Source organism: Rutilus rutilus (genome assembly GCF_951802725.1).
Source record: "Rutilus rutilus genome assembly, chromosome: 3".
Classification (NCBI taxonomy): Eukaryota; Metazoa; Chordata; class Actinopteri; order Cypriniformes; family Leuciscidae; genus Rutilus; species Rutilus rutilus.
The window spans coordinates 54,504,983-54,523,161 of record NC_140211.1 but is presented as its reverse complement, the minus strand read 5'-3'; the positions used below and the strand labels follow the sequence as shown (position 1 = coordinate 54,523,161).

Sequence of the window (18,179 nt, the reverse complement as noted above, 5' to 3'; positions counted from 1 at the left end):
AATCTGCAATACACAGACATGAACAAATCTAGCACACTGTGTCTCTGCGTGCCTTCTGGTGCAATCAGATGATTCACTTTCCATTTATCCACAAACCAGCGAGGGACAGTGAAAAAGTATGTCTCTGAGAAAATTGTGCATGCTTTCAGAGAAGAGCAATCAGTGGCCCATTATCAAGCATAAAAATCTTAAAAGCATGCCATTCACTGAGGGAAAATTACCAGGGAGGGAAATGCCACCCTACTCTCCTCTCTCCTTTAGCGTGATTGATGATTATATTTCACTGTGCTTGGAGAGAGTGGCCATAGCTTCGAAAGTCAAGCCATTTTAAGGCTGTGCTGACTCACGGATAGAGGACAGGTGGGGACAGCAAGTTTGCCCTCTAGTCTCTGAATTTGATATATTATAAACAGTACATATGTGTATTTTTATTCTGTCATCAGCAATGCCCAATGTCAAATACTTTTTTGGGGACACTGTATGCTTAAAGGTTATTATTGTCTTCCTTCAGGGATTATAATGGCTCTCTTCTCAGGTACGGCACATTTATTAAGCCTGTGTTGGGATGGAGAAACAGACATATGCGAATAAACCGGCAAATAACTGCAGTATAAAAGGAAAGGAAAGCAAACAGGGTCTGGAGTGCGACAGTCATATACTACTGGTCAAAGGTTTGGAGAAATTAATATTCTTTAATGCTTTTGAAAGAAGTCTCATATGTTTACCAAGGCAAAAATGTTAACCGTTAAATAAAGTAATATTATGAAATGCTATTACATTTTAGTAGAGCTGTTTTCTGTTTGAATATGTTTTAAAATGTCATTTATTCAAGTGAGGGCAAAGCTGAATTTTTAGCATCATTACATAATGATCCTTCATTCTAATATGTGCTCAAGAAACATTTCTTATTATTATCAATGTTGAAAACAGTTGTGCTGCTTCATATTTTTGTAGAAAATTGCAATACAGTACCATATAGAAGTTTGGAGTAAGTTTTGTTTATATTTATTTTTAATTCAGAAATTAAATTGATCAAAAGTGACAGTAAACACATTTACAATGTTACAAAAAGATTTCTATTTTAAATAAATGCTGTTCTCTTGAACTTTATATTCATCAAAAAAGTATCACGGTTTGCATAAAAATAATAAGATCAATTATTATTAATTGAACACTAATAATAATTTATAATAATAGAGCAGCAAATCAACATTTTAGAATGATTTCTGGAGGATTACTGTATGTGACACTGAACACAAGTAATGATGCTGAAAATTCAGCTTTGCATCACAGGAATAAATTATATTTTAAAATATATTTAAATAGAAAAAAACTGTAAAATAATATTTTACAATATTACAGTTTTTACTGTATATTTGATCAAATAAATGCAACCTTGAGAGATTTACAGATTCTTAATCAATTTTACTAAATTACAAATACAACATTGATATTGATATTTTTATTCCCAACACAGCAGCTTAAATGTAAAGAGATACTTTTTTATGACACACAATATTCTTTATGAAAATGCACTGAAATATGTATTCAGCCCCACATGTCCTGCAGATTAAAACTAAATTCTCAAACGCTCGCTAGTGAATGCGCTAGTGAATCAATTAAAAACCACACATTTTCTAACTGAAAGCCCAAAGGACATTGGGGCTTACAGTTTATAATGAGTCATTATTCAGGTTGTAAGTTTGAAGGGCATCTCTGAAATGAATACTAAAGAGTTATTCTGTGAAGTTAGACATTAAGTAAAACAAATACATAAGGAAGAAAACCAATAGCGAAGTGTTTGTAATGTCCCAGCAGGCAATGCTAGTTCAATTCTAAAGAAATGGAAGCTGAATCAAACCACCCAGACATTGCCTAGAAAAGGTTGCCCTACGAAACTCCTTGCACGAACAGCAGGAGACCACATAAAGGACAATGTTCGCTTTGAGAGTTCAGTATCTGAAAACAGAGTAAAGGTGCAGCAGTCGACCATATCAGGAAAACTGTATAACACTGGCCTGTATGGGATTGTGGCACAGAAAAAAAGAAATATGTGAAGCAAATGTGCAGTGCAAATCTAACACTGCTCAAACCTAATACCTCAAAAAACACCACACCTTCAGTTAAAGTGGTAGTTTTCATGCTGTGATGCTGTGGAGACCCGGTTTCGTGAATTTTCAATATCGAATTTGTTATTAAGTTAAAGAAAGGAAGAAAAAGAACAGAAAAGGTCTGAACATCTTTGCAAAGCTAAATCTAACAATTCACTGGTACAGACAATGTAGTGTTATAAAGGCATGGAATGCATTGATGTGTCACTCTTTATGTTTGCTATGCAATGGTATACCAGTCTAACTGGTGCTAAGACACTTGAGCGAGTCATGTTCAACCAAGTCTCTACCTTTCTCACACAGAGCAACCTCCTGGACAACAACCAGTCTGGTTTCAAAAGTGGCCACTCAACCGAGACTGCCCTGCTCTCGGTTATGCCGAGTTCACACTGCACGATTTTAGCCCCGATTTTCACTTGCCGACAGGTTTTAGAAGATCGCCGACAAATGTCCGAAATCATAGGCAAATCGGTGCTCGTTCACGCGAGTGACAATCACACAGTGTGAATTATCAAAGACGCGATCTGAGAGAATCGCAGAAGAGTCGGACCTGTCGGCGATTCAAAATCAAGCTTTGTGAATGTGTTCTGACTGAAAACTACATCGGCGATGACCTAAAGCCAATAAGAGAGCAAGAAACAGGACATGGGGATGTTTGGGGAGGAGTTAGACCAGAATATCAGTATTTTAGTAGATATATTTACAATTATATCAAACAGAAACAAACCACAAACATTTGCTTGACCAGAAGCAACAGCAGCACATTGCAAAATTTACAGAACTCTTTACAGAACACACAGTCATTGCTCCCCTCGTCTCCCCAACCATTTCCTCCTGCATAATCTGTTTTTCTTTTTTGGATCGCAATCTTCTTGCAGGCTATCATTTTTAATAACAGTTTCAGTCTCGCGCGAGAACTCCGGTCGTTTTGGTTGTGAAACGTAGTTTACGGACCAGACAGAAGTTGTCGGCGATTCTTTCTTTTGTAAAGTCATGCAGTGTGAAACCTCCTGGCGCTGATCCATCGTGCAGTGTGCACACACCAGCAACTGAATGTTACCCCAGATAGTCGTGCAGTGTGAAAAGAACAGTGACCTTACTACTTTGAAAATCGTGCAGTGTGAACTCGGCATTATTGAAGCTCTGAGACTGGCAAGAGCAGCTTCCAAATCCTCAGTACTCATCTTGCTGGATCTGTCTGCTGCTTTTGGCACAGTTAACTACCAGTTTCTCCTGTCAACTCTTATGACAAAGGGCATCTTAGGAACCGCACTCCAGTTGTTCAAGTCTTACCTCTCAGCTACAGTAGGTCCTTCAGAGAGTCTTGGAGCAACATCTAGCTACTGGAGTACCCCTGGGCTCATTGCTTAGACCGCTTCTCTTCTCCATCCACATGTTATCACTAGGATCTGTCATTCACAAACATGGTCTTTCCTATCACTGCTGTGCCGGTCCTGCAGATTTGTCTTATACAACATTAGAAAGATCAGGCCCTTCCTAGCAGAGCATGCTACACAACTCCTTATCCAAGCTCTTGTTCTATCCAGACTGGACTATTGTAATGCTCTTTTGGCAGGCCTTTCAGCATGTATGCTGTCAAACCTCTGCAACTGATCCAGAATGCTGCGGAAAGGTGGTCTTTAACAAGCCGAAGAGAACCTCTCTTCATAAACTTGCACTGCTTGCCAAATGCCGCTTGCAACAAATTCAAGGCACTGATGTTTGCCTACAGAACAACAACTGGCTCTGCACCACTAAAACTAAACTCACTACTTCAGACCTACGTGCCCTCCAGAAGCTTGCATTCTGCAAGTGAACAGTGTCTTGTGATGCCATCCCAAAGGGGCACACAATCAATTTCACGGACCTTTACCTGGACTGTTCCCCGCTGATGTCCTGCCTAAACCAACCCAAGCTGCTTAGGCTTTTCATTTTCAAGAAACGGCTAAAGATGCATCTTTTTTGTCAACAACTGAACCATTAATACTAATACTAATACTTACTAATCTATTTCTATTCTATTAATTTTTTTATAAAAAAAAAGCCTACCTGAGACTTGTCACAGTACATATATATTGTTGCCTTATTGTTGGTTTGATTGCTTGTATTGTTCTCCTCATTTGTAAGTCGCTAAACGTGTCTGCTAAATGATTAAATATTAATGTAACTAGAGAATTTTTTATTAAAACATTGAAAAAATAATGCCAGAAGTATTGTTAGTTAACCAAAATCAGGGTTAAAGGCAATCAGGGGAATGTTATATGTATATTAATAGACAAAAAAAAAAAAAAAAAAAATCATTAAATAAATAACAAAATCAATAGATTAATCAATAAAATAAAAATAAAAAATTGTTAGTAGCAGCCCTAAATTCACAGTGTCTTCTCTTGCTATACTTCATCTGAAACTATTTTAAGCATTTTATGCATAACAATTACAACCCGATCAAAAAACACGTTTTGACAAGGGATGCCGTAAATGGTGCCAACTTGAACTTTCCTGCCAAGAAAAGAGGGCCATTAGAGTCATTAATCCTTCAAGAGTGCATCCATTATCTTCATTACCCCATAGCCTGTACAGATTGATATAGTTTCTCACCCTCACACCCAGCTCAACATTCTCTCCTCCGTAAATCTCCATGCCTTCATCCAGCAGACCGATCTCTGCGAAGTACTGCCTGTCCACCACAAAGCAGCCAATCAGGGCAGGACTCCTAAAAATTTATATTACATAATTACATTCATTGAATATATATTCATATCAGCCAAATCAGAAAATAAATAAATACATAAATACATCTGCATTTCCAAATAAATGAATAAATACATACATACATGCATACATAAAGAAAAAAATGGATGGCTGGATGGATGTGCATTCCAAAATATATTAAACAAAATACCTGATTGGAGCAGTGCTGTTGTTCAAGTTCCACCAGGATTTTGGTGGGTTCAGATATCGGCACCACAGTTCCCAGTCATAGCCCTGAGCAGAGAGTGGGTACTCCTCAATCTCAAATGTGTCATATTTGATATTGTCAAAAGATGGGGATATAATTCTGGTTCTGTCTTCTTTGATCCTTTGGAGAATAGGCTCTGCCCTGTAGACATAACAATAAAAACATTTACCACGCAGCGAACATGCTTTGTTCCAAAAAATATTTGAGTATGACTCGTGAGCCTGAACAGGCAGTGTGTTCTCAACATGATTAAATAGAGACTAACAGACAGAGCCTATTCAGTCAGTTCATCCTCTGTACTATTTTAGGACTATTTTAGACTCTTCTAGAGAGATGCAAATTGAGCAGTACAGTACAGCTTTAAAATCACATCAAAGCTGATTAAAGGCAGAAAAATTCTGGGCGTTATTCAAATTGCACTGACATATCTGGGTCAGATTGTTATGAGTCAAACCATGGTGTGCCAACTGTAAGATCCAGAAATTCTTTTGATGATGAAGGGCATCTATATGATCTGTGTTCTAAAAGAACCAGGATAGTTAATAGAATCGTTCATCCAAGAATGAACTTGATGTGTCGCCAAGTTTGAAAATGAAGCATGAATGAAATTTGAAAGCTAGTGTTATATGTTCCCTATGTCTTGTTTAGGACTTTTTGGTTACTCACTGTCCCGAGTGCCATGTTTGTTGTTCGTTGTAGTTCTCCCAGGTGTGTCTTGTTAGCTTGTTTCTCCCTTGTGTATAGGTGCGTTCACGTCATGTTGCAATTCCCCTAATTACGAGATTTCAACCTGTAAAAGCCTCTCATGTCCTTGTAGAGCATGTAACTTGTAAGCTTGGAATTTCCTGAGAGATCCTACTTGTACCACCTGACTGCTGCAGATTCATTCATTTATTTATAATTCCTAATTGTCAAAGGACGTGAAAAGCTCTTAGTAGAACGTCACATGATGTCATCTCGAAATTACAGTAATTACGGCATGGAGTGAACGCAGCATATAGCTCTTGTATTTCTCATGTTCAGGGTCTGGTGTTGTCCTGTTTAAGCAGTTTCGTGCCATGCGTTCCAGTTCTGTTCCTGGTTCAGGGTTGTCCCTGTTTTGAGTGTTTTACTCCTTTTTTTACGCCTTACTCCTTTTGAGTGTTTATTTCCTTTAATAAATATTCTTTACTGCATTTGGATCCTACTCTCCCCTGTCTTTTCTGCATCCTCATCACGTTACAGCTAGAGAGGACTTTCAGTTTCAGTCTGTTCTTCACATTTACAACCCAAAATCATTAGAAAAATGTGCCTGTGGTAACATTTCTCTAGAGAGTAAACACAAGTCGGCACACTGCCACTGCTGCTTCCAAAGAATCAATTTATTGAGCGATACAATGTTTCGACCCAAAGATCTTCATCAGGCATAAAAACAAGTACACAGCAAGGAATACTTTATATCAACGTAATCCGTAACACCTGATCTGACTGAGTGACAACTCATTAACCCAAACATTAAATAAACTGAGAGAAAAAATACAAAATAGCCATATATATATATATTAAAATAAAATAAAATACAAAATAGTAACCAACATTCAGATCAGGTGTGACGGATTATGTTGATATAAATCATACCTTGCTGTGTACTTGTTTTTATGCCTGACAAAGACGAAACGTTGTATAGTTCAATAAATTGATTCTCTGGAAGCAGTGTGCCAAATTTAGTTTACCCTCTAGTGAATTGCTTGATCTGATCACGCACCTGCCTGAAGTTGTCTGGATGTGCGCATACTACCCACTTTGAATGTGGTGACATTTCTGCAAAATGATTTTAAGTTGCCTCTTGCATGTTTTGAGACACTTTCAAAGTGAAATATCCAGTGAGTGGTTAATGCTATATTGCTTTTATAAATAATGTACCACTTACACTAAACCTAACCGACAGAGTTTAAAAAAGTGAGATAAAATGTGAGATAAAAATGCACTTGCTGAAGCAACCATGCCATTTTAACTTGCTTATACAAGTCTTTGAGCTCTTTTATCGTGACTCGTGGACTCGTGCACTCATGGGACTCGTACCCAAGCGCTCGCATCACAAGCGCAATGCTGTACCAGGTGAGCTACCGAGCAAGTTTACAGCGTCAGAAAAGCCATAATATGGAGCTGATTATGTGTGCAAATGTGAAAATGTATTAGTTTTCAAATCATCCACTATGGTAAAATAGCCTATGCTGCACATCTTCAGTCTGTCTTCATATGGATATAATGTATATATATATGATGATCATACATATATATATATTTGGAGCAACATGAAAATAAGAGAACATTTTTGAAAGGCTGAAATTCTTTTCAAACCCTTTTAGGAAAAATGCCTGTCAGTGCTTGAACAGGAACACTGATGCTTTATACAATTCGATTGAAAGAAGCAGTAATTACAGTCTGTCCGTGAAGCACTAGGAATAGCCAGAATTCTCATATCACCCACCAGCCAGTGTTGAACTCTACGTGGGCGTCAAACAGGGCCACCACAGGGGCAGAGGCAGCTCTCCAGCCACTCACACGCGAGCGGATCAGGCCCTCCTGCTTACTGTGCCGCACCATTTTAATGAAACCCGGCTGCTTGGCGTTGGTCTCCTTCACAAAGTCCTGTAATTTCTCCTTTAACTCGTCTGAAAGGAAGAGAGAGAGAGACAAAGAGAGAGAGAGAGAGAGAGAGAGAGAGAGAGAGGGAGAGAGAGAGCTATAACATTACAATGGCTCCTAAAGGACTGTCCTCATTATCCCTGGTCACAGCAAAGAGGATGTTGTTTCTGTGTGTGTGTGTGTGTGTGTGTGTGTGTGTCAATATGGACTCTTGTGTCTGCCAATCTTGTTCAACTTGAGTAAAACACTGTGCTCTCACACCAAACAATACAACATACAGAGTTCATCACACCTGACCTCGCTCCATTCAGCACCTAAACAATGTACTGTATGTACGAAGATATAAATAAAATAACTGATCTGGTGACCAATTAATATTATTATTACATAACTGGTGCTCAATCATTAATAATGGTTCTTATTATAATTCAATGTTTTTGCTGCTTAATATTTTTGTGCAAACCATGATACATTTTTTTTCACGATTCTTTGAGGAATAGAAAGTTCAATTAAATATTTTGTAACATAAATGACTTTACTGTCACTTCTGATCAATCTAATGCATCATTGCTGCATAAACGTTTAACGAATAAACGTTTATAAGTATTAATTAAATTAAATTAAGCTGCAAAACTGTTGACTTTCTTGATTTTTCTTGAGCACCAATTCAGAATATTAGAATGATTTCTGAAGGATCATGTGCCACTGATGATTGGAGTAATGATGCTGAAAATTCAGCTTTGACATTACAGGAATATTTATATAGAAAACAGTTATTTTAAATTGTTATAATTTTGCACAATATTGTTGTTTTACTGTATTTGTGATTAAATGCAGAATTGGTGAGCATAAGATACTTATTTTAAAAACATATTGTTAAAAAAATTATTCCACACCGGCAGTATAGAAGTGCAAATGTGAAGCATGTGATTCTATATCACCATTAAGAAATGTTAACCACAATGTCAACGCCACTAACATCTGCAACACTGATAAAACTTTAACAATCTGGCAAAAAGTCAAAATGAAGGTGCCTTACATGAATATATAATGCAAACCAAGACGCAGTGTCATTAAGTTTTCATTTTGGTCCTCTCATGTCTTACGCTTCACTGTTAAATTGAATTCCTATGATTTATTTTTAATTTCACCTTTTTCTCCTTCTTAGAGAAGAAACTGGTGGAAGAGAAGATGAGATCTTGAAGGGACGGGATGTTGATGTGAAAAGGATAAAGACAGACTCTTTTACATTCTATACAATGTATTCATTACTGTAAGTCATAAATTGCTGGTGTACAGACTGCAATGAATCTATTTTCAAATGTATTCCTCTAAAACAGGAGTATTCAATTAAAGTTCCAAGATGTCTGGTCTCTATATTCCCTTCCCAGGGGATGTCCGGACAATACTTGTTTGGAACAGTTACACATTTCCATCAGGGCAGCCGTAGTAAAAGAAAAATCCTAAACACTCAAAATAGTCATCAAGGATGAGAATCATGGGCTCCGAGAGCCAAAGCAGTCCACGCTAAGAATTTTTTACCAATATTTACCAAAAAAAGGAAATATTTCTCCCAGCTGGATATGAGTATAAAAAGGTAAGATCAGATGTTTTATTAGGCTATTATTAGGGGTTCAAGCATGAAATGCTGAAACCCTATTGTAATTGTAAGGATTCGTAAAACGCATCGTGCAGGCCAAACCGTAAGGCCTAGAGACGTGAAACCTGGCCAGATGGTAGGCCTCAATTTGGGGACAACCTATCAGAGTATGACCCCGATTGGCCCATAGGTGGCGCTACAGCAACTAAAAGCATATGTGACATAACATCCTTAACAAGCATGCAAAATTTCATGGAGATCGGACCATAGGTGGCGCTATAACTGTTAAAAAGCTTTAAAACCATATATTTCCTATGGTACATTGCCTGTATTGGCAGTAAATGGTCTTTTCCATCTATTATGTCAGTGGTTACATGCTTGCTAAATAAAACTTAATAACTTTTGATGGTTTTGTGCTTAAAGGCCTTAAAGGCCTTAATTGCTTGAACCCCGATAAATGCTGCTTGCAGCTTTAATTATTATTATTATTCGTATTAATACTATTATACATACTATTATTATTACATTTAGACACTCGCTCAGCTTTTTGCTCAAAATGTTGCTTTTTTTAAATTAAACTTACCCACATTCAAGTGTTGATAAAAAAAGAATGCATGAGGCTAGAACAAAACAGTTTTTTTTTTAAAGGGTCCTATTATACCCTTTTATGAAGTCTTGATTTTGTTTTTGGGGTGTACTAGAATATGCTTTCATGCTTGATTGTTAAAAAAAAAAACATTATTTTTCACGTTTTATGGTATTATAGCACCTCTCTCCCCAGTCTGTCCCGAACGCACCATCTAGTTCCTCTTTCGATGAAGCCCCTCCTTCCGAAATGCTGTGATTGGCTAGCTGGCCCAATGTGTTGTGATTGGCACCGCTTAGTGCATGTTCGGCCCATAACCGCAATTTTCATCTGCTCAGATGTAACTAGAGCTTACAAATGCAACAGTAAACACTACACTCACCTAAAGGATTGTTAGGAACACCTGTTCAATTTCTCATTAATGCAATTATCTAATCAACCAATCACATGGCAGTTGCTTCAATGCATTTAGGGGTGTGGTCCTGGTCAAGACAATCTCCTGAACTCCAAACTGAATGTCAGAATGGGAAAGAAAGGTGATTTAAGCAATTTTGAGCGTGGCACGGTTGTTGGTGCCAGACGGGCCGGTCTGAGTATTTCACAATCTGCTCAGTTACTGGGATTTTCACGCACAACCATTTCTAGGGTTTACAAAGAATGGTGTGAAAAGGGAAAAACATCCAGTATGCGGCAGTCCTGTGGGCGAAAATGCCTTGTTGATGCTAGAGGTCAGAGGAGAATGGGCCGACTGATTCAAGCTGATAGAAGAGCAACTTTGACTGAAATAACCACTCGTTACAACCGAGGTATGCAGCAAAGCATTTGTGAAGCCACAACACGCACAACCTTGAGGCGGATGGGCTACAACAGCAGAAGACCCCACCGGGTACCACTCATCTCCACTACAAATAGGAAAAAGAGGCTACAATTTGCACGAGCTCACCAAAATTGGACAGTTGAAGACTGGTAAAATGTTGCCTGGTCTGATGAGTCTCGATTTCTGTTGAGACATTCAGATGGTAGAGTCAGAATTTGGCGTAAACAGAATGAGAACATGGATCCATCATGCCTTGTTACCACTGTGCAGGCTGGTGGTGGTGGTGTAATGGTGTGGGGGATGTTTTCTTGGTACACTTTAGGCCCCTTAGTGCCAATTGGGCATCGTTTAAATGCCACGGCCTACCTGAGCATTGTTTCTGACCATGTCCATCCCTTTATGACCACCATGTACCCATCCTCTGATGGCTACTTCCAGCAGGATAATGCACCATGTCACAAAGCTCGAATCATTTCAAATTGGTTTCTTGAACATGACAATGAGTTCACTGAACTAAAATGGCCCCCACAGTCACCAGATCTCAACCCAATAGAGCATCTTTGGGATGTGGTGGAACGGGAGCTTCGTGCCCTGGATGTGCATCCCACAAATCTCCATCAACTGCAAGATGCTATCCTATCAATATGGGCCAACATTTCTAAAGAATGCTTTCAGCACCTTGTTGAATCAATGCCACGTAGAATTAAGGCAGTTCTGAAGGCGAAAGGGGGTCAAACACAGTATTAGTATGGTGTTCCTAATAATCCTTTAGGTGAGTGTATATCAACACTAATGTTGGCTAGTAGGTGAGCGGAGGCAAACAGCTTTGCCCTTTATTTACATCATAGCAACTATAAAACACAGATAAACATGTGGGATATGATGTTCAGGAACATTGTTTAAAACACATTTTAACCACTCTGAGTTTGTCAGCCTTAGGAAGGTCAAACATAAGGACAAAACAGCGTCTCTTTGACATAGCAGCAGCTCATTTGCATATTCTGTGGGCGGAGATATAGTTTTTGGAAAGTGAATTCCGTTAAATACAATATTTCCAATTGGAGTGGACTTTGATCCATTTGAATACCGCTGCTCAAGAGCATTCTTGAAATCTCAATCTACGTAAGGAACTTCCAATGACAATACATTTCTTTGTTACCTTTTTCTTTTTTAGGAACTGCTACAATGGTTTTGCCATGTGCTTTTTTTTTTTATGTTTTTTTTTTTAATATGTTTGAATATGTGTCTTGGAAAAACCAAGTATCCAAATAAGGTAATCTGAATCATTTAGTAAAAAAAAACATGGTAATACACCTTAAAGCATCACTGATACCATGTTACCTTTTGGTAAGAATTTGTGTAGTTTATTCAGTCGACGGCCTAATCTTCTTATTCCCTGTTTGCTGAGGCTAAATTGACTTTCTATTAAGTTTGCATGAAAAACATGTTTGATGATTTTGCAGATGGTATAGCCACGGGACAGGGAGATTAATTAATAACATCAACTCAATTATCCGTTGCTGCTAAAACAAATAAATGACCACAAAGACTTCAAAAACAAAAACTCATCCAGACAAGGCTATAAGTTGGGACATCAATTCTGTTATCAGAGTTTCAAATCAGATACAACTAATAACAAACATTGTGTCTCCTTTCCACTTTCAGATCTATCCTAAAGCCCTTTTAAAAATATATATTTGTAATTTTTACAGACAAAAACTCTAAATGCTACAGTAAAACCTGTTATTGGTTAACTGTAAGTTCCCTTTCGGATAGGAACTTCAACGCTGCATTATGGCATTGATGCTATTGGAACACTTCCGTGTGAGGAAGGTCCTTCAGAGTTGTTGATTTGTTTTCAGTCTATTCAACAAGCATCTGTGCAAGTGTTGCACAGCTTTGATGGGTAAGCACCCCCCTCAGCGCGGCGACATTGGTATTGTCGTTTCCATAGCTTTAACGGCATGGCGCAGCATCAAAGTTTCTATTCAAAAGAGAAAGTCTCTGGTTACATTTGTAACCCGGTTCCCTAAGAAGGAATGAGGAATTGCGTCCTTCACACAACAGAATCTGATGGCATGCTTTTCAGGCATCATTTATAGTCTTGTTGTCTCGCTACGTAGCGACCACAAGCCAGCTAATAAAGAATTGGTGTGTTTACACACATGCTTCAGACACCGGCTCACTGTAAGCATTCCCATTCGCTATGATGCTGCGTCTCGTTCCCTCTCAGGGAACCGGGTTACATATGTAACCGTACCATACACAGGGAAGAACTTCAAATGGTTTAACATAGCATTATATGTAATTTTATTGTACAAATGTAGTTTTACTATAAAATTTTGTCAAACTATAAAATTACCTTATAATTTACGGTGGGAAAAAATTTACAGTGTTTTTTTTTGTTGTTTAAAGTAGATTAGTATATTAACTTTATATTAGTTATCAGCTTTCCCGTAATATCTGAAACAACAGAATGTCAACCAGAATATTTCAGTATATTTTTAGGGGTATATATGCGAAGAATGAAATCCCTGATTGAAAGAGATGATGGTGTAACTAAGTATGTACTTCACACAAAATGATTCCAAGAGGTGCAGATTGACTGAACTTGTAATACTGTAATACCAATTGCAGTGATTGTTATCTGACAGTTGTTTTTTCTCAATTGTCTTGCCCTTAATGTTCATAACACTGGCCACAGGTATGACAGAAGCTAAAGGTCACTTCTTTTTGCCACAATGCAATTCACCTTGCCCTTGAGTGGGATGTTGTGTTCAGCCAAGCTCATGCCTACAGAGTTTATCCTTGAGCGATCACTGTCCCTCATCGATCACTGAGATTACACGATTGAACGTGAACAGAATGTCTCTTTCAAAAGCCAGAGAACATTGGATATGAACAGCTTGTGGCTCGACAAATTGCTCTAATGCTTTACCCCCGCCTGCAAATATGAGTTTTATGATTGAACCGGGAGACACTAAACGAAATCTGTCTTCTGATTTTATTTGACAGGAAAAATTCTCCCTTTATCTTCAACCTCACCAAAAACTTTCCTCAAAGCTTATTAGAACAGAACTTTCATCTCTGTCAAAAATTCCTGATTGAAAAAAAATGGTGAAGACTACTATCATAATAAAACAAAAGCATAACAGGTCCATTATCTCAGAACTGTTCATGACTGAAAGCATCAATCTTTCATCACCATTATCTCAAGTGCATTTCTTGTTTCAGTCGATAGAAAACACTAAGCTTGTCTGAATCTACAACTACTAGCCATTTTAATATGAAGGAAGACTGACAAGATAAAGCTGTGTAAGCAATCTTATTGGGTATCAAAGCTTTAGAGGAAACATTTTAATTAAGTTGTTGGTGTTAAATGACTTAAACCGATCTTCTGTCTTTCCCTCTGTTGAGATACGGAAGTGTTTTTGTAGGGTTTGGTGAAACCTAAGAATTGACTCTCTTTTAATTTCTAAGTTGGAATTTGAATTGTATTGGCCAATGCAGTATAGTATCCATCCATCCATCCATCGTTCGTCATAAACGAGACGTACTGTATACAGGTGAGAGTTATATATAAACACCTCCATTTAATACATCTCTTGAAGGACAACCTGTCTTCTCTGTCAATCTTATAGAGACCCATTGGTTTATGGGTTGCCTCTTGGAAGATGTCCTCATTTTCCCCAGGCTTAGAAAGAGAATAATTTAATCTTTGCGTATGTCAATATAGACTCTGGGATGGCTAAGCTGTATTGAACTGAATGTGAAGCTCTCAACCAATATAATACAACATTCATGAAATCGATCCATCACTCTTTCTAACAGCTCAAAACCCACAATGCCCAGCCAAAAGTACAGTGGCAGTTCTTTTGGCTGCATGTACAGATGGTTCCATTATTCCAGATTTGCACAAAACTTTTCTTGTCGATAAAAAACGATTGTGAAATGACGGCGTTTGCATTAATCAATGTTGTGCCACTAAAACATCATTTTTTCCTCTCGCGAAAACTCATTCTGAAAATCATGGCAACGGATGTTGGTAGGTTTATGTAAATTGCAGCCACCACACTAGCTGTAATTTTTTTAATCGAAGGAGGCGTATGCATGTTATCCAAGCATTAATGGCAAGGAAAGCCCCTTATACTTGGCAGCGGCCACGTATGAGGTGTTTCTGGGTGTTTCTCCCTCATATCTGCTTTGAGGTTTTGATAAATTGTGACATTTCTTTGTTGTTTAGAATCCAGTATTCCTGTAATTATTTCGTCTTCTGTCTAAACATCTTTAAAGAATTATCATGTGACATTTACGTAAGCCAAGTGACTTGTACTGTAAATGCGAAAAAAACTGTTTCCATTGCAATTTTGCTAAATATTCCTTTTTCAAATTGCCTGAAAAACCACCTCTTGCGAGCATAAAAACGTTTGTGCAATATATGGGAGTTTTTGCACATTTTCAATTCGCAATTTCAACTTGCGTAATTTGAAGGGTAATGGAAACACAGCTAATGACACTTTGACACATGCAGTCATGAAATCTGTGACTCTCATGCTACACTAACTGAAAAACATCTATAATGAAAAATAAACTTAATTCAGTATATATACTCTCTGAAAACAAGTCTCATTTTTGTATGCAGTTCTGCTTCTAAAGTTAATTTATCTTTCATTTTTGTATTCATTTTGCTTAATATTTGAACTCACAACTATCTACAATAATAAATGTACTTGATGTATTCTCTAAAAATACATCTAAATAAATTATGCAATTTAGATTTTTAAGAAAAAAAAAAGTATGCAGTGTAAGTCATCTCTCTCTCTCTCTCTCTCTCTCTCTCTCTCTCTCTCTCTCTCTCTCTGATGATAAGGTGGTTATTCATCAGTCGTCATCTGAAGAGGCAAAGAATTTCTGTCAGCTCATTCTCAGGTTTTGAGAAGAACGAGATTCAATTTTCTTTGGCCTTCACTGAAGGTTGACAGATTTTCTGTTGGTCTCACTGTTGACACACTCTCAGGTACAAAAGCTGTCACTGGGACAGTACCCTTCAAAAGGGTTCTAATATGTACCATTTAGGTACTAATATGTACACGTTTGGTACCAATATGTACCTTTGAGGGACTTAAATGCACTCTTTAGGTACAAAGGTGTACCTTTTGAAAAGGTGACAGCTTTTGTACCTTTTTTCTGAGAGTGCATAAAGTCTTATGTTGAGTGTAAAGATAAAACTGTCAAAATTCACATGATTATTCCAGCTGAAAGAGTGGGCCACTGATGCTCAAAATGGTACAATTAGTGAGGCGTCACCTGGGTCGCTTTACTCTCTTTCTCTTCATGTCAGTCATTGTGTCTGCAGCACTATAAGATAGTGTAAGCTGAACGCAGAAGTGGCTCTCACATTAAGAAGCAACGTCGAGAGATCCTCAACCTAAAGAACCAGGCAGCCTCTACAGAGCCGTGGGGGTGACGTCAGCTAGAGGCGATAAGACCACCTATTCTAGCCGTGATGACAAAAGTAAATCAGTTTCAGCAGACACACTATGCCCTGACACACAGGATGGAATGACACTGGCAAAATGTCAAAGACCGCATGTTTTTTTTATGTCATTTTTTTTGGAAGAAGATGATTTTTAGGGATAATGTATTCTTGCAGATAATATAATATTAATGAAATAAAAGGCCACTTAACTGTACTGTTAAGTATACTTTCATTCATGTTTACTAAACACACTTTTAAAAATGCACTTTGTAGTTTTCAAATTAAAAGTTTTATATTAAAGTGCATTGTGTTTAAATAATCTTTTGTCATGCTTTAAAGTATTATTGACTATATAATTTTAACTGTTTTGTGCTACTTGATATTTCATTTAAAGTACATTTTAGTACTTTATTATAGTAATTATGAAATTACATATAATGATGTACTTAAGTCCTACTTAAGTGGGTCAAAACATCACTCTAAAGTTCAGCTAACTACATTTAACTCTTTCCCGCCAACGTTTAAAACAAAAACGTTTTTTTTTTTATCATTTTCACAAAAGTTTCATGGTCCCCAGAATATTTTGTTGTATGAATATTTGAACATGCAATATATCAGAAAAAAGAACAGACTCTTTGCTTTTAAACAAACAAACAAAACAATTATAATAAAGTTTTATTCTAGTTTCATGCATTAATTTTTAACACTTGAATGTGGCTAAGTTCCATAAAAAAAGCAACATTTTGAGCAAAAAGCTGAGAAAACCATGTTTTTGTCAAAGACTACATCTGGATTATATTCAGAACGATAATCAAAACATAGATGGAGTAGATTGAGTCCATCAACACCCCTAATGCTTGCACAGTCCTATAGCTCGTCCTGAATCCACATTTCATTTAGTTTTGAAAGCAGTTTTGATTTATATGCTGTTTAATGTTGATGATCGCGTTATTTTACATATGCATATGATAACACATGATATCGCTTGTTTCTGCGTCTTCTTCGCACGTGTTTTGATCAGAATATTCAATACTCTTTCAGAAGATGCGTCATAGCGCCCCCTATCGTAAAACAGTGAAAACACGGAAAGCCGCAAATTTTCGTCAATGGCGGGGAAGCGTTTTTTTCACAAATGGCGAAAATTTTCATTAATGGCAGGGGAAAAAGTGAATCTCACTATAAGAACCAATGTCTTTGCTGCTGACCTTCGATGATCCAATCAGCAATACGAATAAGCAAACCTGACTTTAGTTAAACATCACATTTGTGTTTCTTTTCTTTTTTTTCACATAAGAGTGTGTCCTATTCTTCTGCGATCCAGAATGGCAGCACAGCTGAGAGGTTTGTTTGAGCTGCGCCCTCTACTGTACAAACGTGAATTTGCATTTCCTGCACCTTATTCATTTCACTTTGGTGTGAAAGGGCCTTTACATTTGCCAAAAATGTCGCGTTTGGGAGTGTATGGATAAACATTAAAGTGAGTGGTGGTTGACCGAGTTTTTAACCACTGAAAGGAGAAGACAGCTGATACAATTTAGATATATTATATTATATTACATTTAATAATATAATTATAATAATATAAATTGTGAAATGACTTTCATAACATTGCTGAAATTAATACTTATTTCACACAATATTAACATAAAATAATTGGACAATTGATAAAAAAAAATAAAAAAAAGATTGGTGGAAATAATGCAACACGGAGCAAGAAACCTATAATATGCTTTCTATTAAGGGCTAGCAGACAAATCCACTAAATGCATCATTAGTCCAGAGCATGAGGCACATGGTGTCGGGGAAACAAAGCAATTCATCACGTTTCTCAGGTTTAATCTTTCTGGGGTAAATATTTCTCAGTTTTCAGCTGATTAGTATTCTTTCGCCAATTACTTTAATCCAATGAGTAGAGCAGCTAATTAAGCAGACGGAAGGGTTAGATTAAAGACAGAATGTTGAGAAGCCATACAGCGCTAACAATTAAGACTATAAGCCC

General features: G+C 37.3%; 1 protein-coding gene across 1 annotated transcript in view; it reads right to left on the bottom strand.

Moving 5' to 3' along the window:
- galnt18b (UDP-N-acetyl-alpha-D-galactosamine:polypeptide N-acetylgalactosaminyltransferase 18b) overlaps positions 1 to 18,179 on the bottom strand; it is a 106,596-nt gene that overhangs the window by 39,241 nt on the left and 49,176 nt on the right. The window contains exons 4-6 of the mRNA XM_084404461.1: positions 7,541 to 7,724; positions 5,014 to 5,211; positions 4,710 to 4,824 (exon numbers count right to left, since the gene is read on the bottom strand). Of these exons, the coding sequence (XP_084260587.1) occupies positions 4,710 to 4,824; positions 5,014 to 5,211; positions 7,541 to 7,724 (497 nt within the window). The remainder of the gene's footprint in view (positions 1 to 4,709; positions 4,825 to 5,013; positions 5,212 to 7,540; positions 7,725 to 18,179) is intronic.